The sequence below is a fragment of the Bos indicus x Bos taurus genome, chromosome 7 (genome assembly GCF_003369695.1).
Source record: "Bos indicus x Bos taurus breed Angus x Brahman F1 hybrid chromosome 7, Bos_hybrid_MaternalHap_v2.0, whole genome shotgun sequence".
NCBI classification, from domain to species: domain Eukaryota; kingdom Metazoa; phylum Chordata; class Mammalia; order Artiodactyla; family Bovidae; genus Bos; species Bos indicus x Bos taurus.
The window spans coordinates 89,453,793-89,481,146 of NC_040082.1; the positions used below are offsets into that span (position 1 = coordinate 89,453,793).

Genomic DNA, 27,354 nt, shown 5'->3' on the forward strand with positions numbered 1-27,354 from the left:
ACTTGACGATGTCTGGGAAGCGTTTGTAGTCATGACGGCTGGGGAGCTCCTGGCATCCAGAGGTGGTGGGCTGGCAAAGCTCTCCACCCCACAGTGCCCAGGACGGCCCCCTCGCCTGCAGAGAATGACTGACCCTAAATGTGAACCTACACTTCAGTGACAAATTTTATGTTATATGTACTCTACTACAATTTAAAAAATCAATTTCACCTATTTCTTTTTTTAAAAAATGGATGGTAGAAATGTACAAGTGCACACAGGGGGCATGTATGCTTGGGTTACACAGCCGGCCCGGGTGCTGACTGGCATTCTGGTGTGTTATGTGTCTGTACTCACTCTGAGAAGATTGCTTCAGAAAGATTCAGTGAAAAGAAAGCAGAGAGGTGATGTTTTTCCTGCTCTGGAGTTTCTGCCTGGAGAGAGAAATCTCTGTGCAGACAGGAGAGATGGCATGAGGTCAAGTACCTGGTTCTTGTCTGCCCTCAGGCCGCTGTCCAGGGAATGCCTTTTCCTGCGGGAACAGCCAGTGTGTGACCAAGGTGAACCCAGAGTGTGATGACACCTCGGACTGCTCCGACGGCTCCGACGAGGCCCACTGTGGTCAGTCTGCCTGTCTGAACTGGCCCACAGGCCACATTGCCTTTCCAGGGTCAGCTGCTGGCTCTGCGCTCTGGCCCACTGTGCCCATCACATGCTGTCATGTGGGTCTGGCATTCACTGAAGCTGGGCAGAGAAAGGGAGGGAGCACCTGTGATATGACAAGAAACGTGAGCAGGAAGCAGAGGAGGGAGAGCTCGAGGTGTGTGGGTGAGAAGGGAAGATATCAGGCTGATAAGAGGTCCTGGTCAAACTGTGGGAAGCCTCGAATACCAGGAACTGGAGGTCTGTCCTGTACATAGTGAGGAGTCACCAAAAGGATCTGAGCAAGGGAAAATTACAGTTGAAATGTCGTAAGAGTAGTCAACATTTTTCTAACAATGCTAGCCCATGCGATAAGGCAGGAACAGTGGTATAAGTATTGGAAAGGAAGAGGGAAAACTATCAAAATTTGGATATGATTATCTAAATGAATCAATATATTGACTAAAAGGAGATTGGAAAAATAAGACAGTTCAACAATGAGGAGGAGATAAATCCTAGCACATAAAAAAGTTATTGCTTTTCTTTATACAAGTAAGAACAGGTTAGAAGATATAATGGAAAAAATCTCACTGTTGATCAACGTGTGCTCAGTCGCTCAGTTGTGTTTGATTTTTTGTGACCCCACAGACTGTAGCCTGCCAGGCTCCTCTGCCCATGGGATTTCCCAGGCAAGAATACTGGAGTAGGTTGCTGTTTCCTCCTCCGGGGGATCTTCCTGACCCAGGGATTGAACCTGTGTCTCTCATATCTCCTGCTTTGGCAGGAAGATTCTTTCCCACTGTGCCACCTAATCAATAGGAACACAAAATAAACATTTCATGTCTATAATAGCAATTAAATAGAATTAGGAAATGTTGCTGAAGGACATAAAAGGAGACTAAATAAACAGATATGGCATCCTATGAAAAGATGGACATATAAAGACTTGGAAACTTTCAAAATACATGGTGAAGAACACATTCATAGTGTCTGGTGCCTGGATGTGCAAGATAATATAGAGGCTGGTTGAAATTGGCAGGTGTGGTCAGGAGTCCCTGCAACCCCCTCAGACTCAGTGATTCACTGGAGGTATGCATAGGACTTGGTAAAGCTGCAGTATGTGTGGTTATACCTTCTTACAGTGAAAGGATACAGCTGAAAGTCAGCAAAGAAAAGTGCAGAGTCCAGGAGAGACAAAGCTCAAGCAAGCTTCCGTTTAGCCTCTGCCAGTGGAGTCAGGTGGACAGTGCTTAACCAATTTGCCCAGAAGCATATGTGGCATCACACACACAGTGTTTCCAACCCGGAGGAGCTCACCCAAGTCTTGGTGTCCAGGGTTTTGTGTTGGGGGTTGGTCACATAGGTACATAGCACTCATATAGCTGAGTTTAGTGTATGATTGTCTTGGATCTGCCAAAACAGAGGACCTCAGGCTCAGTGGATGAGACAGCAGAAGTTTACTCTCTCCCTGCTCTGGAGGCTAGAAGGCTGAGAGGAAGGAGTTGGCAGGGCCAGTTCCTTCTGAGGCCGTGAGGGAGACTCTGTTCCATGTGGTCTCCCAGAATCTGGTGCTTTGCTGGTTCAGATCTTTGACATTTGGATGTGGGGACCGTGGGGATGAGAGACTGGAGACAGATGTGCCAGGATGGCCCCTGTGCAACTGCAATCCTGCCTTCTGGGGGTCCTGGTTGGTGATCTCTGTCTTGCAGACTGTGGCTTGCAGCCTGGCTGGAAGACAGCTGGCAGGATTGTGGGTGGTGTGGAAGCGTCCCCAGGGGAGTTCCCTTGGCAAGTCAGCCTCCGTGAAAACAACGAGCACTTCTGTGGGGCCGCCATCATCAGCGCCAGGTGGCTGGTGTCCGCTGCCCACTGCTTCAATGAGTGAGTCCACGTCCCTGCAGGCTCAGAGCCCACCTGTATCCCATCTTCCTTCCACTCTGGGGACTCCACTACCCTGGGAGTGTCCTTGGAACTCGCTGTTTTCTTTCCTTCTCTTTTCTTTTTGTTAAATCTGAATGTATTTTAATTGTGGCAAAATATACATAACACAAATTTACCATTTCAAGTGCATAGCTCAGTGGCATTAAGTACATTCACATTGTCTGCCATGTAATCATCCCCACCATCCATTTCCGAAAATTTCTCATCTTCCCAAATTGAAATGCTGTCCCTTTAAACACTAACCCAGGGACTTCCCTGGTGGTCCAGTGGTTAAGACTCCACGCTTCCAACACTGGAGACACTCAGGTTCAATCTCTGGTTGGGGAACTAGGATCCAGCAGGCCAGGTGGCCAAAAAATAAGAACCAATCAACAACAACCACAAAATATCCATACTGACTCCCCATCCCCCCCAGCCCCTGGCCCTGCCATCTACCTCCTGTTTCTGTGGCTCTGACTCCTCTAGGACCCCCTGTGAGTGGGATCAGTGTTTGTTCTTCTGTGTCTGGCTTCTCTCACTGAGCATCGTGTCCTCAAGGTTTATCCAGGTTGCAGCAGGTGTCAGTTCTTTCCTTTTTTGGTTAAATAATATTCCAGTGTGTTGTTGGACATGTCTGTTCATTTATCCATCGATGGACACTTGGGGTTCTCCTGCCTTTTGGCTGTTGTGAATAATGCTGCTACAAATGTGGCTGTGAGAGTATCTGAGTCGCTGCTTTCAGGTCCTTTGGGTATGAACCCAGAGGTAGGATTGCAGGCTCATATGCTGGTTCTATGTTTTCTCCTTTGAGGAGCCGCCATCCTGTTCTCCACGCGGCTGCACCGTTTTCCATCCCCACCAGCTGTGCGCAAGTGTTCCAAGGTTTCCACATCCTTGAGAAGTTCCTTTAACGTTTGTTGTAAAAGCGGGTGACTATGTGGGTGGTCTGGCGGGCTTGGCTGGCCACACTGCCCTGTGTGGATGCTGTGGGCTGCTGTTTAGTGGGTCCTGGTCACAAGCTCTCTAGTTGTGGGATCCTAGGGGGCCCGGGGCTAGTGCTGACTGGCGGGTGGAGTCTGGATCCTGAAGACTGAAGTGGGGTCGTTGCCCACCCACTGGCAGGTGAAGCCAGGTCCTGGGGTTGGTGCCAGACTACTGGCAGGCAGAGCTGGTTCCTGGAGTCTGGCTGCAGGACCCGGGGATCCCAGAGCTGGTGTCAGATCATTGTTGGGGGTGGGGCAAGGGGGCTGGTTCCATACAGTCATGTATGGGTTCCAGAGTGTCCCAGAGGTTGCACTGGCTTGCTCGTGGGCAGGGCTTGGGCCTGGTCCCAGGGCAGGGTCTGGCATGCCTTGTGGGTCATGGTCTTCTTGCATCTGATGTCTGCCACCTAAGGGCTTTCCCAGTAGCTCAGTGGTAAAGAATCTGCCTGCAGTGCAGAAGCCACAGAGACATGGGTTTGATCCCTGGGTCAGGAAGATCCCCTGGAGGAGGGCGTGGCAACCCACTCCAGTATTCTTGCCTGGGACACGGCATGGACAGAGGAGCCTTGTGGGCTACAGTCCATGGGGTTGGACCCGACTGGAGCAACTTGGCGCTCACGGTGTCATCCCCCTAGTGGGTGAGGCTGGTCTAGCAGGTTTTCTGTGGTCTTGGTCCTCTGGTCGGCAAGGCTGTGTCTACAGGTGGCTATGGGATTGGGGGCGGGGAGGTCTCGAGGCAGCCTATCTGCCAATAGGTGGGCTGTGTGCCACCCCCCACCCCGATTGGGTAGCTGCCTGGCTTTGGGTGTCCCACTACCTGGCACCTGCAGGCCATTGGGCAGGGCCAGGTCTTGGGGCAAAGAGCCAAGGTAGCTTCACTAACATCAGTGTTCACGTGGCTGGATGTTCCCCAGTATGCCCCTCACTGGTGTCTATGCCCCCAGGGTGACCCCACAGCTGCCACCCCCACCTCCCCAGGAGACCCTCGGAGTCCAGCAGGCAGGTCTGGCCCAGGCTTCTATCGAATTACAGCTTCTGCCCTGGGTCCCAGTGCATCTAGGGTTCTCTGTGAGCCCTTTGAGGATGAAGCCTCCATCTCCCCCGTCCTGTGAGGGCTCCTGCAGTTAAGCTCCACCAGCCTCCAAAGACAGAAGCTCTGGGGACTCCTCTTAAAAAAGTGTTGGACCCCTGGGCCAGGGGGCCTGCTGTGCTCAGCCCTCTCGCTCTGGTGGGCAAACCTCTGCAAAGCAGTTCTTCTCCAGCTTGTGGGCCGCGCGCCTGGGGGCACGGGATTTGACTGTGTCATGAAGCTGCCTCTCCTGTCTCGCTGTGTCTCCTTCTCGGCGTCTTTAGTTGCAGGAGATCTTTGCTGGCAGGCTCCAGTCTTTTCCGTCGATGGCTGTTCTGCAGAGAGTTGCCATTTGGGTGTGCTCCTGAGAGGAGATGAGCTCAGGGTCTCTGCTGTGTCATCTTGGTGGAGCTCCCCATTTCTCCACAGCCTTGCCATTACTTGTTACTTTGTTTGCTTGTTTTGTTTTTTATTAGTTTATGTTTTTTGGCCACTTGGCATGCAGGATCTTAGTTCCCCAACCAGGGACCAAACCCATGTCCCCTGCTTTGGAAGTGCAGAGTCCTAACCACTGAACCACAAGGGAAGTCCCTATTTGTTTAATAATGACCATCTTAGTGGCTGTGAAGTGGCGTCTTATTGTGTTTATTTTTAATTAATTTGTTTTAAATTGGAAGATAATTGCTTTACGCTATTGTGTTGGTTTCTGCCATACATCAGCATGAATCAGCCACAGGCATGCTTATGACCTCTCCTTCTTGAACCTTCCTCTCACCTCTCACTGTAGCTTTGACGTGCATTTCCCTAATGATCAGTGATGCTGGGCATCTTTTCATGTGCTTATCGGCCATTTGTGTGTCTTCTTCGGAGCGATGTCTGTTGAGGTTCTTTGCCCGGTTTTGAATTGGGTCGTTTCTGGTTGTTATTGAAGATGGTCAGAATCTTTACAAACCAGAGTGGCCAATCAGAACGGAGCTGGCCAAAGGAAGGGGAAGGTTCTGGAAGGCTCTGGGTGTGCCAGGCATTGCTAGTTGGTTGTTTCCATCTGAGGAGTCCTTGGGGAGAGGGCAGGGCAACAGGCAACGTGGACTTCCCTGGGAAACCACTGCCTGAGAATATCCGTGGGTCAGGGGGTCGCTAATTCCCAGGGTAACCTGGCTCTGGTCCTGGGAAGACTATCTGGGGGACACAGGTCACATAAGCAATGACATTCAGGTCAAGAAGAGTTGTTTTCTTTTTATCATTTTAAATTTCATTCCTCTCATCATTTTATTATGAAAATATTTCAATAGAAAAGATGGAAAAATAGTACAACAAATACCCATATGCCTGTACAGTAAGTCCCCTACATACAAATTAGTTCCATATTGAGAGCACATTCATTAGTCCAGTTTGTAAGTCTAACAAAGTTAGCCTAGGCACCCAGCTAACACAGTCGGTTATATGCTACTGTACTGTAATAGGTTTATGATATTCTTTATACAAATAATACATAAAAAGCAAACATAAAGCATAAAGAAAACATTTTTAATCTTACAGTACAGTCCCTTGAAAAGTACAACAGCTGGCATACAGGGGCACATTCACACCTTTGAAAGTTCCCAGCTTGAAGATTTGTATGTAGGGGATTTACTGTACCTGATTTCAAAAGTTGTTACTATTTCACCATATTCTCTTTCTCTCTTACTCTCTCCATCTGGCTGTATCTATAATCTATACCCCCCACACCTCTTCATACATACATATCCTTGCCAAGCAGTTTGAAATTAAGTAGAAAACATCATAATGCATCACCTCTGAGGCACCCTTGCACATTTGGACAACTAAAAAACAGTCTTGAATACACATATACCATCACACCCGAGGAAGTTTAAATGGCTACACGGTATCATCTAGTGCACAGTCCTCGTTCAGTGCCTCCTCTCCTCACCCTAATCCCGGCCCTGTGGATCCTGTCTTTGTTTAAAATGTTGATAATTCATGCACCGTGTTTTAATTTTTGTGCATTCGTTCTGATTTTTGCCAATGTTTCATGGAAAACATTCCCATCAGTTTCCATGGCTGAGTTTGGGGGCACCTGCCTCTTGGGTAAGTGCCCCGCTCCCCTCCCCACCCTTCCCACCCCACCCCTACCCCCCGGCTCCAGCCTTGGTGCGCCTCTGAGCCAGGGTCTGTCTGCCCCGCAGATTCCAGGACTCCCCGGAGTGGGTGGCTTACGTGGGCACCACCTACCTCAGCGGCTCAGAGGCCAGCACGGTGCGGGCCCGCGTGGCCCGGATCATCACACACCCATCCTACAACTCGGACACAGCTGACTTCGACGTGGCGGTGCTGGAGCTGGGCAGACCCCTGCCCTTCAGCCGGCACGTGCAGCCCGTGTGCCTGCCGGCTGCCTCACACATCTTCCCACCAAGGAAGAAGTGCCTCATCTCAGGCTGGGGCTACCTCAAGGAGAACTTCCGTAAGCACCCACCTCCTGCAGCTAGGATGCCAGCACAGCACAACCAAGCAAACATCACATGGTCTGGCCTGGTTAGCTGCGAGTTCGGTATTTGCAAATTCGCCCACTTGCGAAAATGCATCTGTCCCCCCAGGTGGACTCTTGTAGGGGACTGTGGTCATCCACAATGTGCGGAATCTTCCCAATGAGGTGGCGGAGCTTGGTGACCCCCTGCCTTCTTGGCTCTGCTGAGACTGGAAACTGGTGTCCTTTTTCTGGTCTATTCACCACCATGGTGTTTTTTTTTTTCTTTCATTTTCGTGCTTTCTGTGGCAAGTTTGACCAAATCTAAACAGGCCCCAAGCATAGAGCTGACGTGCTGACTAGGGTCCTAAGCGCAGGAAGGCTGGGATGTGTCTCATAGGGAAGAAATCCATGTATTCAATGAGCTTTGTTCAGGCAAGGGTTATAGCGCTGCGCTATGGACTGTGAGCTCCCTGTTAGTGAATCAACAACACAGGATAAGTGAGGTGTCTCTAAACAGAAACACACGAACTGTCGTGAGGTTATGTGTGGATTGGCTGTGACCAGGGTCTCAGGGGAGCCTGGCCCTGGGAGGGTGGGGCAGGTTCACTATCAGTGTAGGGGTAACTATGTCAGATCAACTGTGATTGATGGTGAGAGGTGCTAGGAAGGAAACAAAAAGGAGTTGGGGTCGGGGACATCTTTAGGAAAGGGCCTGAGATGGTGGTGCCTAATATAAGATCAGGCATCCCTATTCCAGGGGTTGGGCAGCAGGCCATTCAGAGAGAGACCCCTGCCCACACGGAGCCCCCAGTCCAGGCTGGCACTGCCTGCTGGAGCTTCTGTCGGTGGCAGACACCCGCCATGTCTGTGCCATCCACTAAGGGAGTCAGCAGGCCTGTGACCGGGGTTGGCGTGACTGAGATACTGAATTCTCCGTTTCATTTCATCGTGATGAGCTTCAGTCTGCATTTAAATAGCCTTACGAGGCCAGTGGCTATTGTGTTGGACAGCACAATTTCAGGGGCAGTAGACAGTAAACAAGAAAAGTGACAGATGGTGACGTACCAAGTGGAGTAAAATCAGGCAGGGAGGCAGGGGCAGAGGGCTGCAATTTAAAATAGGAGATGAAAGGAAGAAGGCAGACAGATTCCACAGGGACAAGCCTTGTAGGCAGCTGGAATGGCATGTGCAAAGGGCCTGGGGTAGCCAGGATAGGTGATCCAGGCTTGGGCATTCAGGTTCAGCTGGGGGTAGGGAAATGCCCTGGAGGGTTTGAGGGAAGGCTACCTAATTTGGTTTAATGTTTAGTCAAGATAGGACTACTGCCAGGCTAAGAAAAGTTTCAAGCAGGGAAGTGGGGGCTCAGGGTGGGTAGGTTTGGGGAGGGGAGGGAGGAGCCTAATCTTGAGATGTCCAGGCTGGGAGGGTAGTCAGTGGGCACTGGTGGGCCTGGCTCCTTTCTGAGCTGGGGCTGCAGCAGGTCGACCACACGGGGTGGGGAAACAAGCTCAGGTTCCCAGCTCGGGGGTGTGGACTGCCGGGGTCCTGGGGTGCTCCCCCCTCATCTCTCCCCGTCCCGAGCAGTGGTCAAGCCGGAAATGCTGCAGAAGGCCACTGTGGAGCTGCTGGACCAGGCCCTGTGCACCAGCCTATACGGCCACTCACTCACCGACAGGATGGTGTGTGCTGGCTACCTGGACGGGAAGGTGGATTCCTGCCAGGTGAGCCCAGCACCTGGGAAAGGGGCCAGGGGCCCCAGGGGACGCCCCACCAGCCCCTGAGGTCCTGGGAACAGCCCCTCATCCTCCCACCCGAGGCTCCCCTCTCCCAGAAGTGGGGGGGTCTTCTATCTGTGTTCCACCACCAAGACCCTCTGCTGGGTTGGTCACATGGCTGTGGGTTTCCTTTTTAGTTTGTATCTTTGCTGTCCTTTCGAAGGCCTGGTGGGTGGGGAGAGGCTGCTAATGAGCTCTGGTTGCCACGTGAGAGCGGAGACTGGAGAAAACATCGGGAAATAGCAGGAGAGTGCTTGTGTTTAAGGACGTAAGAGTGCACGGTGAGCTGGGTGTGAGGAGGAGGCAAAGGAAAGCAAGACAGGAGGATGCTGTGGCTGCCCGTGAGATGACTGGAGGTTCCTAAGCCACTGGTGATACTATCCAAGATCTATGGGGCTGAGGAGGGGATATTGTTTATATGGGCTGGGTTTTTAACTGCCAGTGGTGGAACTGAAAGAGGCCTTAGAGATCCAGAGTCCAAGTGTCCTATTGTATTTTTTGAGGCGGAGACTGAGGTTCTGAGATGTGAGTTTTCAGCTTGTGAGGAAACACATCCCACAACCAGGGCTCCCCCTGTGACCTGTAGCTCTGGATCTGGGGCCAGATGTGGCTGGGGAGCCCCAACCCCTCCTGAGGGTGTGCCTCTGTCTCCCAGGGTGACTCGGGGGGCCCCCTGGTCTGCGAGGAGTCCTCCGGCAGGTTCTTCCTGGCTGGCATCGTGAGCTGGGGAATCGGCTGTGCGGAAGCCCAGCATCCAGGGGTCTACGCCCGAGTGACCAGTCTGCGGGACTGGATCCTGGAGACCATCGCTTCTGCAAGCAAGCCTCCAGCCCCCACAGTGGCTCTCGCCTCCACCACTCTCAGCACTGCCTGGCCCACCAGCCCCAAGAGCCTGGTGACTGACACCCTCACCAAACCCACACTGGCCCCTAGCACTATGCCTCTAGACTTGGCCACCGCTTCTAAGCCACAAGGTATTTTCTGGGGAGACAGCAGCAGTGTGTGTCTGCTCTGCACAGGGTCGGATGGATTTGGTACTGGCTTTCTGAAGCACTCTGGGGAAGAGATGGGTGATTGATTAGTGATGTCTGTCAAGTGCATGGGCAAAGGCATGTGGTCAGCCTTCACATTTACTGCCCGATTCACTGGTAGCTCAGCAGTAAAGAATCCACCTGCAATGCAAGAGACCTGGGTTCAATCCCTGGGTTGGGAAAATCCCCTGGAGAAGGAAATGGCAACCCACTCCAGTATTCTTGCCTGGAGAATCCCATGGACAGAGAAGCCTGGTGGGCTACAGTCCATGGGGTTGCAGAGTCAGATGTCACTGAGCATCAGCAAAACTCAGGCCATCCAGGAGGGTGTACTCAGAATATCCTGAAGGTTCAGCAGGGGGCCAGTGACCAATGTGGGGGTGGGCAGGGTCAGAGAGAAGCTGAGTTGAGGCTATCACAGACATGGCACCCACAGGCAGCATATGCACTCTCCACCTGTCTTGACCATGTGGTTTCCGAGGACCCACGTCCAGGATCCCATTGCCCCATCTGATGCTGACCCCTCTTTATGGTCCCACAGACCTGCGAGGCTGAGAACCAATCCAAACTCTGCCTCATTTAAATACCGCCTGCACCTGCCCTGCCCCCAGCTCCATATAACCAGCTCTGTCCATTGAGCCGCCTGGGTTGTGCTGTAGGGGCTGCAGATGTGTCTCTGCTGCGCTGAGGCTGGTAGGGCCGGGGCCTTTACGAACTTGCCTTCTCTTCTCACCCACATCCCCCGCTGGACAAGCACTTAGGGCTCCTTAAGTCTCGGTTTCCTCATCTGTGTGATGTGCCACTTCCCAGCCAGAGAGCCGGGGTCCCCCTGGAACCAGGGTGGTCCTGACGCCAGCAGGCTGAGGTGCCTGGACCCTCCTGTCTTGTCCCTGCAGAGTGTGGGGCCAGGCCAGCGCTGGAGAAGCCCACTCGGATCGTGGGGGGGCTTGGGGCCTCCTTGGGGGAGGTGCCTTGGCAGGTCAGCCTGAAGGAGGGCTCGCGGCACTTCTGCGGAGCCACCGTGGTGGGGGACCGCTGGCTGCTGTCTGCCGCCCACTGCTTCAACCAGTAAGGCCCCCTTGACTCCCCCGATATCACCGGGCAGGTCCCCCACCATCAAATCCCCACGTGCTCAGAGACCACTCAGGACCGAGGGCTGGCGGGGGGAGCGGCCTCCCCTCCCCACCAGGCTCACGTCTAGATGCAGATGGGGTGAGGTGGTTGGGGGGCAGCGTGAAGAAGTAGGGGGCTCTGGGGAGCAGCTTCCGGGAGGAGCCTTGTCTGTAGGGGACATAGGGGCCAAGTATTTGAGGGGACAGTCCTCTCCCCTTTGCTCAAAGGCGGCAGCATTGACCTCTGATGGTCACAAAGCCATGGGGGCCTCTCATACTTTCTTGTCCCAGAAGGAAATGAGGCCCGGGGTCAGGGGGCTCCCTGCCTCACCCTCCCCGGGGCCTGGGTCCCCCAGCTCTGCCTGGTGCCCTGGGGGCTGCAGAGGTGGGGGCGGGGAGTCTAAGCGGCCCCTTCCTGGCAGCACGAAGGTGGAGCTGGTGCGGGCTCAGCTGGGCACCGCGTCCCTGTCGGGCGTTGGCGGGAGCCCCGTGAAGGTGGGGCTCAGGCGGGTGGTGCTGCACCCCCAGTACAACCCCAGCATCCTGGACTTCGACGTGGCCGTGCTGGAGCTGGCCAGGCCTTTGGTCTTCAACAAGTATGTGCAGCCCGTCTGCCTGCCGCTGGCCATCCAGAAGTTCCCTGTGGGCCGCAAGTGTGTGATCTCCGGGTGGGGCAACACGCAGGAGGGCAACGGTGAGCTCCCCGTGCCCCCTGGCCTGGGGCTTTGATCCCCCTGCTTGCAGACCACTCACCTTTCCACTACCTCAGGGTTTCAAACTCTGGCCTAAGGCAGCTGATTTTTATTTTATAGTTTTATTGGCACATAGCCACACCCACTCACTCATAGATGGCCCCCTAGGGCAGCAAAAGCAGAGCTGAGTGGTCTCCATGGAGACTGGCCCATAAAGTGGACTGTATCTACTATGTGGCTCTTTGTGGAAAAAAGTTGGGGGACCCTTGTTATACCACGCATAGCCCCCCACCAAGAGTTAGTGCCTTCTTTGAAGTCTGAGTAGCCCCCTGCAGGGCACCCACGGTGCTAGGGAACCCGCTTGTGGGCCATGGTGAGGCTCTTGGGCTCTGGGGTCTACCTCTGTCTTGCTATGTGACTTAACACACATCCCTGCGAGGACACGAGCCTCCGCGCCTCCCTGTGGGTGGGTGCGGTTGTGGTCAGAGCGAAGCCCTCGCTTAACAGTGAGCCCTCTGTAAGTGGCCCTGGGTGGGTGCTCCTTGTCTTGGCAGCCACCAAGCCTGACCTCCTGCAGCAGGCGTCTGTGGGCATCATAGACCACAAGGCATGTAGCGCCCTCTACAACTTCTCGCTCACGGACAGGATGATCTGCGCCGGCTTCCTGGAGGGCAAGGTGGATTCCTGCCAGGTGAGTTCAGGAGGGACCCGGCTGAGAGGGACCGTGACAAGTCCTGATTTAAAAGGCTGCCTAGCACATGTTAACTGAGAATCCATGAGTATGTAAATGACCACCCTGTCACACCTGACATGTGGGTAACCCATTTTTAAGGGGAAACCAATTGGATCCAGAACATAAAAAGCTAGCTAGACCACGCAATCAGGGCCAGAGACACTTACAGGGAAAAGAAGTCCAGGGAATGCCCTGGCCTGGGGCTCAGTCCCTGGTTAGGGAACTGAGATTCCAGAAACCACGCGATGTGGCAAAATAAATATAAAAAAATATAAAGAAAGAGAAAAAAAATTCATAGACCAGTGTTACCTAGAAGCATAGACACAAAAAAGCCTAACAAAAAGCAAATTCAATTCACTAGGGTATTATGAGGAAAAACATCACAACCAAGGTGAGTCGATCTCAAAAATCTCGGCTCCACACAGGAGACTCTGTCAATGTTATTCAACGCATTTGTACTTTGAAGAAGAGAAATAGGATCATCTCAAAATCAGAAGAAAAGCATTTGAAACACAACAGAAACCTACAGCAAACATGATGCTTTAAAATCATTTTACTGGAGTATAGTTGATTTACAATGTGTTGGTTTCTGATATACAGCAAAGCGACTCAGTTATATATGCATATACTTTTCATATTCTTTTCCATCATAATTTTAAAATACTGAATATAGTTCCCCATGCTATACAGTAAATCCGTAATCTGTTTTCTATTTAGTAGTGTATATCTGTTAATCCCTCCCTGACCCTTCCCCTCTGGCAACCACAAGTATATTCTCTGAGAGTCTGTTTTTGTAACTTGTGTCATATTTTAGATTCCACATATAAGTGATACATGATATTCGTCTGACTCATCTCACTTAGTATGATCATCTCTACGTCCATGCATGTTGCTGCAAATGGCACGATTTCATTCTTTTTTGTGGCTGAGTAACAGTCGATTGTATGTACGTACCGCATCTTCTTTACCCGGTCCTGCCAGTGGACATTTAGGTTGCTTACATGTCCTGGCTATTGTGAACTATGAACTTTGGGGTCCATGTATCCTTTTCCAGTTAGATTTTTCGCCTTTCCTGTATATATTGTCCAGGAATGGGACTGCTACATCATATGGCGACTCTCATTTTTTAAGGACCCTCCCTACTGTTCAGAGTGGCTTCGTTAATTTACACTCTCAACAACAGTGTAAGAGGGTTTCTTTTTCTCCACATCCTTTCCAGCATGTTGTTATCTGTAGATTTTTTAAAAATATGATGGCCATCCTGACTAGTGCGAGGTGATACTTCATTTTTTTTTCACTTTTCCATTGTAGTTTTGATCTCCATTTCTCTAGTAATTAGTGATGATGAACATCTTTTCATGTTCTTATTGGCCATTTGTCTTCTTTGGGCAAATGTCTATTTAGGTGTTCTGCCCATTTTTTGATGGGGTTATTTTGTAGTACTGAGCTTGTGTATTTTGGAGATTAAGCCCTTGTCAGTTGCATCGCTTGCAAATAGTCTCTCCCATTCTATAGGTTGTTTTTCATTTTATGCTTCGCTGTGCAAAAGCTTGTTAAGTGTGATTAGATCCCATTTGTTTAATTTTGCTTTTATTTCTCTTGCCTTGGGAGATTGACCTGAGAAAACATTGGTAAGGTTTACATTTTGCCTATGTTAACTCTTCTAGGAGTTTTATGGTGTCATGTCTTACACTTAAGTCTTTAAGCCATTTTCAATTTATTTTCGTGTAGGGAGTGAGGAGTGAAATTCTAACTTCATTGATTTACATGTGGTTGTCCAGCTTTCCCAGCACCACTTGCCTCTTTTTCCCACTTTATATTATTCCTTAGGAGGGCTGTTTTTTTCTTCAGGGTTTTCTGATGTTTTGTTGCCAAGGCAAAAGTAAGAGCCATCTCAGCTCAGAGGGGTGACCTGCTCCAGGTCACACAAGGTCCCGCAGTCCTGCCTGGGTGTGAGGCTGGCTCCACTGAGGAGCTGCTGCACTCGTGGGCATGTGGGAGGGCCTGGCAGCACTTCCACAGTGAGGATGCTGGGTGCTCAGCCAGCCCTTTGCCTTCCTTTCCAGGGTGACTCTGGGGGACCCCTGGCCTGTGAGGAGACACCCGGTGTGTTTTATCTGGCTGGGATCGTGAGCTGGGGCATCGGCTGTGCGCAGGTCAAGAAGCCGGGTGTGTACACCCGCATCACCCGGCTCAAGGGCTGGATCCTGGCCACCATGTCCTCCCACTTGCTCCCCACGGCCCCGCTGCCCACCACGAGGATGCCCACCAGCAGTCATGCCACCAGGACGACAGCAGGCCTCACAGTCCCGGGAGTCATGGCCAGCACACCCACTCCCTGGGCCACCAGCAGGGTGACCAGTCAACCTGCCGACAGGACCACCACAACTGTGACCTCCACCCCTAGGGGCCAGACACCACTGCCCCCAGCTCCGAAGACCACGGTGGGCGCCCAGCTACCAGGTACCTGGGGGGATGGAGTGGAGCCTGTGGGTGGCAGGTTATTGTGTCTGTCGTGGGGGTGTGTCACCGCGACCCAGCTGGGGGCCTAAAATGTTTGTCGTCTCCCGGTGCTGGAAGCTGGAGTCGGAGATGGCAGTGTGGGCAGGTGGCTGCCTCCTCCCCTGTCCTCAGGTGGTCTCCCCTCTGTCGGTGTCTGTGTCCTAACCTATAGGACCCCAGTTGTACCAGATTAGGGCCCACCCTATTACTAATAACCTCATTTTACTGTAATCATCTCCAAACAGTCTCATCCTGAGGGTCAGGGCTTCCACTTAGGAATTTCGGAGGGGAGAGAAGTCAACCCATTGTGGCCCCGACTCTGCAGATGCACATGTTAATGGCCAGTCCCACAGGATCCCATTAGGGTCTAAGTGGGGACAACTCGGCAGTAAGTAGCCGAAGATGTCATGACAGAGAACGTGGCCCTGGGCTTGTTTGGGACATTATTAAATATTAATCAGAAACATATGAAACTGCTGTGTTTGTGGGTCAAAAATAAAAGCCCCATCAACTGTAGGCAATTTTCTGTGGCTGAACCAGATGCCAGAGGCAGTATCCTAGGCTTTGGGGGAGAATGGAGCCTGTCCCCACTTCCGCCACCCCCAACATTCACAGAGCCCAGGCGGCCTAAGTCCCCAGACATAGACCTGCACCCACAAAGTCAGGTTTATGGACTCACTACAAGGCAGGCCACACCCCCAAAGAACCACGGGGAGACTCACCAGAGGAGAGGCCAGCGCTGTGGGGTGTGGGGACAGAGCAGGTGCTGGGCATGCTGGAGTGAGCCCAGAGCCAAGCAGACCACGTGTGTGTGTGTATGTGGTGGGGGTATCTGCACCCCGTGCCTCCTGGCTTCCACTCAGGGACCACAAGTTTAAGACAGGTGGGACGTTGAGCCCAGAGCCCCTGCGAATCAGGTCAGAGTCTGTGTGATTCCTCTGGATCCAAGGGGATCTCTGCTAGCTGCGACTCCCGCAGGCTGCTCAGAGGAGGGTGTTGACACTGCAGAGCCGCAGTGTGCCCTCAGAAAAACACTGTGTCCTGTTAACCCTGCGGCTGGGTCTGGTCTCCAGCCCAGTGACGCCTATGGAATTTTCCAATAGCTACAGTTCTTACCATGGGGCCGGGAGGTGGAGGGAACCCTGAAATGGCCCATGTTGTTCTACGTGGGGGTAGTGTTTCCAGGAGAGGGGTGCAGCTTCGGCCGAATTCTCCAGGCCTCCTGGTCCCAGGCAAGCTCCAGATAGGGTCAGGTGGGCCAAGGTAGTGGCCCCCCTCTGTCACCACCTCCAGGTGTGGGCACTGAGCCCTTCTGCTCCCTGCAGCCTCTCTTTCCCCTGCTGAGGGGGGCAGGGGAAACAGCTGGGTGGTGGGGACAGAATCAGATGTGTAACCTGAGCGTCCCTTCAGCTGGTGATGGGGGCCCTGCAGCACCCCCTGAAACCACCCATCTCTTCCTACTCTCTTGTTCTGAGGGTGCACCTTGTGCTGGGGGTGGGGGGGTCCACAGGATGGGGGACACCCTGGGAAGGACCCCAGGTCACTGGGACTCGGGTAAAGAGCCCATTGCCGGCATCCAGGAAGACAGGCAGGGCCTCCTGGGAAGCCGCTGGGTGTGCGAGGGCTTGGGAGCAGCAGGGAACTGGACTCCTGGGGACTGAAGGCTGCCTGAGAGGAGTCGGGATGGGAGGGGATCCTGGCACGGAGCCCCAGCTGGGGAGGTGCGGCGCCAAGGCTAAGGGTACAGGAAACAAATGCATTTCAAACATCTGGGACCAGAAGAGGCGCTGGTAGGACCAGGCCCAGTGTCCCGTGGGTGGGGCGTTTTCCTGAGGGGGGTCTCCTACCCCACTCCTCCGCCCTAGCACAGCCAGGCAGGGCTCCATGGTGGGGCGGGACAGTTGGCATGGAGGAGGCACGGGCCCTCTGACCAGCGAGCACCTGCCTCTTTCGCAGACTGCGGCCTGGCGCCGGCTGCGGCGCTGACCCGGATCGTGGGCGGCAGCGCTGCGGGCCGCGGGGAGTGGCCGTGGCAGGTGAGCCTGTGGCTGCGGCGGCGGGAGCACCGCTGCGGGGCTGTGCTGGTGGCGGAGAGGTGGCTGCTATCGGCGGCACACTGCTTCGACGTGTGAGTCCTGAAGGTCCTGGCCCACGTCGGTGGTTCACCAATCCCAGCCCCTGAAAATTCAGAGCGTGGCGCCTCCGCCTTCGCCCGGAACGCCCTTTCCACACACTCACAGCCCCGGGTCCCTCCTTCGCGCAAACCTTCCCTGCCTACCCACCACCCCAAACCTGGCTGCAAGGGGTGAGTCCAGCCCCCACCAAATGCGGGGTTGCAGGGGGCCTCCGGCCAGATCTCTGGGGGGCAGTGAGACACTTTCATCCCCAGCCCAACTGTCTTGGACCGGCACCACCCTAAAGGCCCTCCAAGGTGAGAGGAAGTTCCCCTTCCTGGCAGGGTGCCCAGGAGGAGGGCCGGCCAGGGTTCCTGCCTTCCATGGAAACACCCATCTCAGGATGCGCCTCACAGTGCCGAGGTCGGAGCGGTTGGGAGGTGGGATAGGGGGTCCTCCAGCCACCAGAGCCCCAACATTAGGTGGAAATGGACACAGCGTGTAGTGTCACCTCAGTGCCTGGTGGCCCCTCATCCTCCCCGCCCCCCCCAATTCTAGGGAAAAGGAACACTCAACTGAGGTCAGGTGCCGGCCACGTGTGCAGGGGAGCCCCCGATAGGGCAGGGGCGTGAGGACCCGGGCGGACGCCTATCCTTCACATCCCACAGCTACGGGGACCCCAAGCAGTGGGCAGCCTTCCTGGGCACGCCGTTCCTGAGTGGCGCTGATGGGCAGCTGGAGCGTGTGGCGCGCATCCACAAGCACCCCTTCTACAACCTCTACACGCTCGACTACGACGTGGCACTGCTCGAGCTGGTGGGGCCAGTACGCCGCAGCCGCCTGGTGCGGCCCATCTGCTTGCCTGAGCCCGCCCCACGGCCCCCCGACGGCGCGCGCTGCGTCATCACAGGCTGGGGCTCTGTGCGCGAGGGAGGTAGGTGCAGCCGCCCCTCTGGGGCATCAGGAAGGATCCCGCCCAGACCCCCACTGGGGATCCCTGTGGTACTGAGTGGGCACACAGCCGTACTAAGTCCCGTCTTGCCGCTCGCCTGCAGGCTCCATGGCCAGGCAGCTGCAGAAGGCGGCCGTGCGCCTCCTCAGCGAGCAGACCTGCCGCCGCTTCTACCCGGTACAGATCAGCAGCCGCATGCTGTGTGCCGGCTTCCCGCAGGGAGGCGTGGACAGCTGCTCGGTGAGCGACTGTGCAACTGAACCGGGGGTCCCCGGGGCCCCACCCTCACGACACAAAGCCCCTCAGCTGCCCGCCCCACCTCCAGTGCACTTCCTCAAACAGAGCAGCTTTCTGCTCTCCTGGAGTTTCCCCTGAACGCCGCCTTGGCGGACACCTCTAGAGAGCCGGGTTCCACCCCACGGCATCCTCCCCCAGTCAGGTAGAGGGGTCAAGAGCAGTGGGGCAGAGGCCGTGTCTTCTCCAGGCCCACCAGGCAGGTGTCCACCAATGTCTGCCAGCTGGATGAAAGCTCACCTGAGCACTGAACCCATTTCTCAGATGGTAGTGAGGCTCTCCCAGGGGCAATGACTACAACTTACGTGGGGTCACGGAGGTCAGGCCAGCCCACCCTTGGCTGCTGCGGGGGAAGTACTGCCCGCTCTGAGTACCTTTCCTCTCTCCCCTCCTCAGGGTGACGCTGGGGGACCCCTGGCCTGCAGGGAGCCCTCCGGCCGCTGGGTGCTCACTGGGGTCACCAGCTGGGGTTATGGCTGTGGGCGGCCCCAGTTCCCGGGCGTGTACACCCGGGTGGCTGCTGTCAGAGGCTGGATCGGGCAGAACATCCAGGAGTGACCACCACATGGCTGCCCAGACCTGGACCAGAGTCGAGGAGGTGGTGGGGCGGGGGTGGGGGGGGGGCGTGGGTAATGGGGGTGCAGTTGAATTGCATATTTTGTTCCAATAAACACAGCCCCTCGTCTGTAGCCTGCTGGCTCGGCACCTCCGTGTCACAGCAATGACCAACTGCCCACCCCTCACACAGGGCCTACAGCGGGAGGGATGGGGGGACTTCCAGGGAGAGGCCCACCCTCAGCCTCTGGGCAGCCTTGTCTGCAGGCTCCCCTTTACATGAATAACACTCCCTGTCACCTGGGAGTCCAGGGTCACTGGGGAAAGAAAGGGAGGGGTGCTGACGCCAGTCCCCAGAGACCCCAGCAGGGAAGACACACAGGGTCCCCCCAACATACCCTCCCTCCCTCAGCGATCTGTCTCCAGGAGGTCAGAGTATAGAAGGAGCCTGGCCACAACCACAGGTCCAAACCCCGATTCTATGCTCAGGCATGAGGCTGCCTGACCTGGGCGCAGTGCCAGAGCTGCCCTGGGTCTTTGCTCTCACCCCTCCAGCCCCCACCCTGAGGAAGGCTCCCAACCCTGACTCCCCCACCTTCAGCAGGAGGGAACACAATCTCTAAGTTAAAGGGTCCCGAGATAAGAAACAGAGCTACACACACACAAATGGTAATAAATGGCACCTCCACCAGACTGAGTCTCCCTGGATGCCCACTTTATATTAGCATATTAGATGACACACCCACCAGCAGCCAGGACCAGATATTAGGGATCAAAACAGGGCAACCAGGGTGGCCCCCCTCAAAAAAGCCCTGTCTGGGGAGACTAGTGCACATGCCTCCCCAGTGTCAGCCTCTCCTCCTCCTTTTAAAATTAAATCTCTTTGGCCAGGTGGGCAAGAAGTTTACGGTTAACTAAGCTCCTGATCCCCCGTTCTCTGGTCACTGAATAAAGCTGCTGTGTCCATCTCAGCTTTGGTCTCCTTATTCACCTACTGGAACCTGAAGAGAAAGAACCTCCCCTGAAGCAGAGAGCTGTGGCTGGGAGACCAGGGTCCACACCACTTAGTTTGATTACAAACTGGCACTCAACGTGGGGTCTACTCCCTCCTGTAACTCAGGGCTTACTCACTGACACAGGGGGGACAAGACCAGCTGAACCACCGGGCAGCTCTGAACCCCTTGGGCCAGTGAGGGCTACTGAATTCATCCTGAGATCTAAGAGCAGCCGAGGATCGAGCAGAGCGCTCCCCAGGTGAAGAATGTCTCCAGCCTCAGCACATCTACAGCAAGGCGGCTGGCTGCTCGCTGCAGACTGGGGCCGGGTCCAGTAGGACTGGAAACTTCCAGTCACTGACATCAGAGGGGACCTTATCACCTCAGCCCTCTTCCACAGCATCTCTGCTCCCAGCCACACAAGGACTGGGTCAGATTTTAGCCAGAGACCTAGACCACATGGTGGGTGCCGGATGTGGTGGGTGCCAGATGTGGTGGGCGCCGCATCACCAGCTAGCCAGCAAGGCCCCAGGGAGCTGGAGACAGACTAGAAGCAAGGGCTCCCGGGAGGCTGGGGAGGGGGGTTGTGTGTGTATGTGTGTGTGACCAAGCTGCTAGCCACGCAGAACTGCCACTGGGGTGCACCCTCCACAGCTGGACATCACTGCCACTAAGAGAGAACTCATGATCTTTTGAACTGTCACCTGGCCCCAGTATAAACCGGCGGAGGGGGAGAGCTGCCCAACCATGCTCTCTAAATCCTAACACCATTTCCCAACTGCATCTCTACCACCAGCATCTGAAGAACATGGGCCAAGACCTCATTCCAGTTTCTCACTGTGCTATGCATGAAATGTGGGGTTACTTCTAACCTCCCTCCTGGTATTAGGGCCCCAGCCTGAGGGTCCTCATGGCCTCCTCTCCCACCCAGGGCCGTGTTCCTCTTCCACTGGCTCACCCAGGACTCCTGAGTCACCTATCCCACCTCTCCTGGTTCCCATGCCTTCTACTCTCTCCAACCCCCATCTCTCCACACCTCCTAAGGGGATCAGTCCATGGCACACCCACCCTCTGGGCTCAGTAGGCAATTCCTCCCTTGGGAGGTCCCCAGTGGAGGGAGCAGTGTGACCGCTGTATATGTAGCCCTCTTCTCCCAGATCTACAGGACTGAAAGGGCAGATCCAAGGGTTTGAGGGGCCCCTAAGAGGGTCCCCTTAATTTAGTCCAGGGAATGTTCCAAACCTGTTTCCCCACTTAGTGAACATTTTATTCTCCTGGGGAAGAAAAGGCACTGATTATAACCCATACAAAGGAGGAAGCTGGTAAGACCCATCAAAGTCATGCCAGACACGCTCTGTGGTGTGTTAGTCGCTTAATCGTGTCTGACTCTTTGCAACCCCATGGACTATAGCCTGCCAGGCTCCTCTGTCCATGGGATTTCCCAGGCAAGTATACTGGAGTGGGTTGCCATTTCCTTCTCCAGGGAAATCTTCCCGACCCAGGGATTGAACACAGGTCTCCTGCACTGCAGGCGGATTCTTTACTGTCTGAGCAACCAAGGAAGCCCATACCAGCCTGGAATTCAGGCTGTTTCCAACACAGACCCCACGTGGGACCATCAAGAGGAAGATGGCCAGCAGCACCTCACTCTCGGGGATGTGATTTGTAGGGTTCCTGGAATGCCTCAGGGAATGCCTTCGCGTGTACATGAACGTGAACCTGGGGTCAGTGGGTGGGCAGGCCATTCTTAACAACTTACTGACCACAGGTGGATGAATGCGTCTTTTGTTACCCGAACATTATTGACTGGAGACATTTCAATATTCACTTACATAACAAATCGCCACAGACATTAGTTCCTGCAAAAATCCCTTGGTCAATAATGTGCAAAGTCCCATTTCACTTTCCAGAGTGTCCAGACATTAGAACATTATAGAAGCTGGAGACAGGGCCCCCCATGCCCACTTCCCGGGGGTGGAATCAGCATTTAGGGTGTTCAACTGGGACCTGGAGGCAGATGCCAAGGAAGACAGACAAGCGGAACCAACAGCCAGTAACCTGGCTTCAGCTATTTGGCCCCCCAAAGGGACTATGTGGTATCAGTGAGTCGCCCTGGCTTCCAAAGACCACAGTGGGGAGCAGAGCTCAAAGCCAGTCATCATGCACAAGGGCTGCAGCAGGGCCGCCGGAAGGGTGACCCACGGCAGCCTGGTTCATCCTTGCCGGCTGCACACGTTTAAGAGGACTGGAGGTGCCCAGGAGCTCCTTGGAGAAGCCTTGGCTGTCTGACCAGGGGGGTAAAGCGGTGGACTTTCTAGTGGACATGGGGCGCCACTCTGTCTTGAACACTTGACAGGATAGAATGAGTGAAGATAAATGCGGAATGACGGGAGTGGAGGGGAAGCTATAGGAACAGAGCTCCCAAGTGTGACTCGGGAGAGGGTCATCTCACTCTTTCTTGTGTGTCCTGGAACACCTGCTTTCTCTAACACGGAAAGACATACTATAGAAACTGGAGGCTGTGGTTTGTCTCCAAGACAAACACCTCAACACGGAAACCCCTTTGACTGTGGAGTCGCTTCTGTTCTGTCACCCTAGTGCTATTGCCCTTGCCAAGAATACTTTTTTTGGGGGGGGGCCCACTGAGCAGCATGTGGGATCGGAGTTCCCCCGCCAGGGATCAAACCCCTACCCTGTGCATTGGAAGTGAAGAGTACTAATCACTGGACCACTGGGGAAAGCCGTTTCAAGAACAATGGCCTGATTAATCTTGAGGGGGTTACTTCCTCTGTATGGTCCCGAGATCAAAGCAGTCCATCCTAAAGGAAATTAATCCTGAATAATCATTGGAAGGACCAATGCTGAAGCTCCAACATTTTGGCCACCTGATTCGAAAAACTGACTCATTTGGAAAAGACCCTGATGCTGGGAAAGACTGAGGGCAGGAGGAGAAGGGGACGACAGAGGATGAAATGGGTGGATGGACAGGAGTTTAAGCAAACTCTGAGAGACAGTGAAGGACAGGGAAGTCTGGGGTGCTGCAGTCCATGGGGTCGCAAAGAGTTGCATAGGACTTAGTGACTACACAGCAACAAGCTGAGGATTGCAGGCACCTTGAGTCAGAATAGGAGCTATTCTCCAATGAGTGCTGTGTGTGTGCTAAATCGCCTCAGTAGCGGCCAACTCTGGGACCCTGTGGCTATAGCTCGCCAGGCTCCTGTCCATGGGATTCTCCAGGCAAGAAGACTGGAATGGGTTGCCATTCCCTCCTCCAGGGATCTGCCCCACCCAGGCATGACCCCACCCTGAGTCTCATGTCTCCTGCACTGGCAGATGTGGTTTTTTTTTTTCAGATGTGTTCTTTACCACTAGTGCCAACCGATGAGTGGATGACATTCTGCCAGTCCATGAAAGAGCTGTCTGCCACAGCACAGTTAACATTGTAAATCCCCTGGCTGAGAGAGGACCTCAAGTTTCAAAGGAGAAAACTCAACCCTCCCCCAGCAGGCAGAGCTTTGAGGGCTCCTCAGAGCAGAGGGGCCCAGGGCACAGTTGAGGGAGAGGAGAGAGGGGCCTTGTCAGAGGGCACCCCCAGTACAAGAAAGCAGCTCTGGGGTTTCCTGGGGATGGCCGGGTGGGTTCTGTTGTATAGGGATCCCTAACTTTAGCTTAGATTACTAAGCCCTGGTATGAACAATTAAAAGTGAGGGACCGTGAAGAATGAAATGGCAACCCACTCTAGTATTCTTGGCATGAGAATTCCATGGACAGAGGAGCCTGGCGGGCTACAGTCCATGGGGTCACAGAGTCGGACACAACTGAGCACAAAACGCACAGCAGATTGCAAAGACTTTAATATGAAAAAGAAATTTTAATGTCTCAAGAATAAACCTTTAAAAAAAAAAAGGGAAGGACCAGGCTTCCTTGGGGGCTCACTGGTAAAGAATCCGCCTGTCAACGCAGGAAACATGTGCTCCATCCCTGGTCTGGGGAAGGTCCCACATGCCACAGAGCAACCACTGAGCCCAACCACTGAGCCCAGGGGCCGCAGCTACTGAAGCACATGCCCTCTGGAGTCCACGCCCCGTGACAAACGCGCAAGTGCAAGGAGAAACCGGTGCACTGCAGCTGGAGAGAAGTCCCCGCTCTCCCCAACTAGAGAAAGGCCCACGCAGCAACAAGACCCAGCATAGCCAGAAATAAACAAAAATTTTTTAAAAGTGAAGGAGCCTGACCCTTTAGAGTGGACCCCTGACTGTGACCAAGTGCTCCTGGAACGTTCCCTGCATTAGCTTCATGGGACCCATTCACAGCTCCATTCACATGCATGTACACACACATATGGAAGAACTCACCAAGAGACACACACACACACACACAGAACTCACCAGGAGAGCCACGTACACACACACAGAAGAACTCCCCAGGCCTCTGACTCAGGCTGCAGCCTATTCTGAACAACTGGACCAAAGTTCTGAAGGACTGCCTTGTGCTCACAGGCTGTAGCTGTTAATTCTCGGCTCCTGAGAGAGGTGAGGATTAACTTCTGGATAGCTCCTGACCATCTGAAGCTCCCCACCCCACCGACCATGTCCAGCCGTTCATAAGGAAAGCAGCAGGGGGCAGACAGGGTGGAACCCAAGTTGCACTTCTAGATGACCTGCTGGTGACGGGGGCCCTGCAATGTCCTCACCACGCCTGCCTGCACCCTCAGCCAGGTCCAAGGTTAACCTGTGATCGGGAGGAAGTCATGGGACAGGGTCACCCCCGGAGGCTGGACCTGCAGAATCCGAGTGTTTCACCCATGGAAGGAGCTTCACAAAAGATGGAAATGCAAGGGAGGGCATGCCCTGGGTCTATCACTCTAGCAGAGGACGCTAAAGCTCTGCCCTCTGGCTGCTCTGCGTACAAGCCAGGGCACTAAAGTTGGGGAAAGGGCAAGCTGTCTGCAGCTACACTGACTCTAAAGCCAATGGAGGCAGCGGTCACTCACCACAGACCCTATCAAGGGGGAAATGCAGGAATAACAAAAGGAAATAACAGGGGAGACACAGCAGCTGAACAAGTGGAGAGGGGATCATGGACTTCGATATGCTGCCGTCTACACCCCAGAACAATGGCAGCAGGCTTTCAGATGGTGATATCTTAAAAGCCCTGAGTGCCTGGGGTGGATGGTTACTGGTCATGGGCAGCTGTCCCTCCTGTCGGCCATCACACTGCAGGCCATCCGGGCAGCTCACCTGAGTACACAGGACAGTCAGGAGGCCCCATGTCAGTGGCTCATCAAGTCCACGACCATCCCTGTTCTCCAGTCTCCTTAAATGGGGTCGGAGCTCACTTTGTCTGCCTCCGGAATAAGCCCAACACTCACCCACCCCCCGCAAGGTCAACGGAGTGACCCCCACGTGGGATAGAGCCACACATCCAGGTCAAGACTGGCAGACTGATTTTCTAGGGATGCCCTGGACACAAGGAAACGTCAGACGTTTGCTGACTGTCACCGACACCCTTGCCAGCTCGATAGAGACATGCCCCACCCAAACGGATACTGCCCTGGAATTCTCCAAGACCCTGCTCAAGGAAATAACCCCTCGGTTTGGGCTCCCCAAGTCTATCCAGAGTCACAACAGGCCCACCATTGTTTCCCAAATTTCTACGGAACTCTTTAACATTCTAGGAATTAAGTGGGCTTTTCATGCCACTTGGAGACCACAATTGTCGGGAAAAGTAAAACAAATCAAACCCTAAAAAGAAACTCAGCCAAACGATGTCCAGACACTCACCTGCCCTGGCTCTCCCTCCCCTAGAGCACTTGTGAGAACATGGACAGCCCCCAAGGAACACGCAGGTGGGGTTCACGTGGGGGCATGTGACGGGTGCCCCTTCCTCTAGGACCCAGCTCCAAAACCCACCTCAGGGAGACAGACGCACTGAAACATGCCTTAGAGAGGAGAGTCAGAGCTGTACACACCTACAGGGATTTGGAACTGCCTCCCCTGACATCACTTCACATCCTTTTCTCCCTGGGGACTGGGTTTGAGAACCTGGGAAGCTGGAAATCCACAAGACCAGTTAGACCCCCAGGTGCTGCTGTAGCCTGCCAGATTCCTCTGTCTGTGTGATTTTCTAGGCAAGAATACTGGAGTGAGTAGCCATTTCCTCATCCAGCGAAATTCCTCGACCCAGGGATCGAACCTGCATCTCCTACATTACCAGGAGGATCCTTTTACCACGGAGCCACCTGGGAAGCCCAGACCCTAGGTGGGCAGGACCTTCCCAAGTAATCTCGACCACCCACTCTGCAGAACGATTACAGGGCATGACTCCACAGGCCACCATACCAAAGTGACATCACCTACACCTGAGAAAGAAGTTATTGAGCCACCCACTCAATATACCAGTGAACCTGCCACAGACCTTAAATCACCTCCTTTTTTTTAAACCATGCCTCGAAGCTTGTGGCACCTTAGTTTCCCAATCAGGGATTGAACCCCAGTCTCCTACAGTGAAAGTGCTAAATCCCAATCACTGGACTGCCAAGGAAGTCCCCAGCTCACCCTCGCTTAGACAAATCCCAATTTGTGCACAATGCATGCCAGGCCGGCTAAGTTCTCACAACCCAGATATAACCATTCATGACATCTCCCAGCCCCAAGAGCAAAGGGCAACGGGACTCACTGTGGCAGGAGGAGGGATCAGTCATCAGCCTCTGACTAGCAGCCTCCCAGAGTCTCACATAGACCCTAGAAGACTTGTCTAAAAATATGGCCGATGCCTTACAAGGACTCCATTCTTCTCTGGACTCAGTAGCAAATATTCTCGACAACAGGCTGCCCCTTGATTATCTCCTACCTGAGGAAGGGGAAGTCTGCACAGTTAAGACCTGCTACATGGGTGTCAATAATCCTGGTCAGATCAAAGTAAATACAAAACACAGGTATGAGCAAGCTCAGTGGTCACACAGATATAACACACTCCAAAATCCAATCCAAGCTCCATTTAGTCAGAGGCCTCCTTGGCTTAGCCTGGCTTCTTCCATTTCTCTACCCACTAACTGCTATCATCTGCCTGCTCATCTCTGGGTGGGCCTCCTTAATTGCCTCCTCGACTTCCGTTAGTGAACAGCTTGAAGTCATCAAACTTCAGGACGATTCGAATGCAAGGATGCAAGTACATGGGACTGCAGCCTGGTGACCATCACACATATTTTAGGCTCATCAGGGAACAGTTCTGCCCCCCTCAACTAGGGAACAACCACACCCGTGTGTTCAGCAAAAAACAGCCTCAGCTTCGGAAGTCAGACCATCTGTCCTCCAGCGCCCCTCAAGAATGAGGAGCAGTAACAAGAAAAGGGGAGGCTTTGTCACCAGGGATAAACCAGGAATTTGCTCAAAACCTGCCAACCACACCCTCTCCCCACTTTTAGCAAGAGTTAACATAAACCTTTAAGTTCAAGGGTCCAGAAATAAAAAAGGAAGCGCCCTTCCCGCACACAAACACACAAAGAAAAACACAAGTGGAACCAGCTGAGACCAAGAT

The 27,354-nt window shown here is 53.9% G+C and overlaps 1 protein-coding gene across 1 annotated transcript in view; it reads left to right on the top strand.

Moving 5' to 3' along the window:
* TMPRSS9 (transmembrane serine protease 9) overlaps positions 1-19,049 on the top strand; it is a 57,035-nt gene extending 37,986 nt beyond the window's left edge. Inside the window, exons 7-19 of the mRNA XM_027547133.1 lie at positions 487-600; positions 2,331-2,502; positions 6,780-7,054; positions 8,645-8,781; positions 9,491-9,809; positions 10,763-10,934; positions 11,401-11,672; positions 12,225-12,361; positions 14,470-14,866; positions 16,862-17,033; positions 17,688-17,953; positions 18,075-18,211; positions 18,662-19,049. Coding sequence (XP_027402934.1) covers positions 487-600; positions 2,331-2,502; positions 6,780-7,054; positions 8,645-8,781; positions 9,491-9,809; positions 10,763-10,934; positions 11,401-11,672; positions 12,225-12,361; positions 14,470-14,866; positions 16,862-17,033; positions 17,688-17,953; positions 18,075-18,211; positions 18,662-18,823 — 2,732 coding nt within the window. The 3' untranslated portion in view covers positions 18,824-19,049. The remainder of the gene's footprint in view (positions 1-486; positions 601-2,330; positions 2,503-6,779; positions 7,055-8,644; positions 8,782-9,490; positions 9,810-10,762; positions 10,935-11,400; positions 11,673-12,224; positions 12,362-14,469; positions 14,867-16,861; positions 17,034-17,687; positions 17,954-18,074; positions 18,212-18,661) is intronic.
* Positions 19,050-27,354: the final 8,305 nt, after the last annotated feature.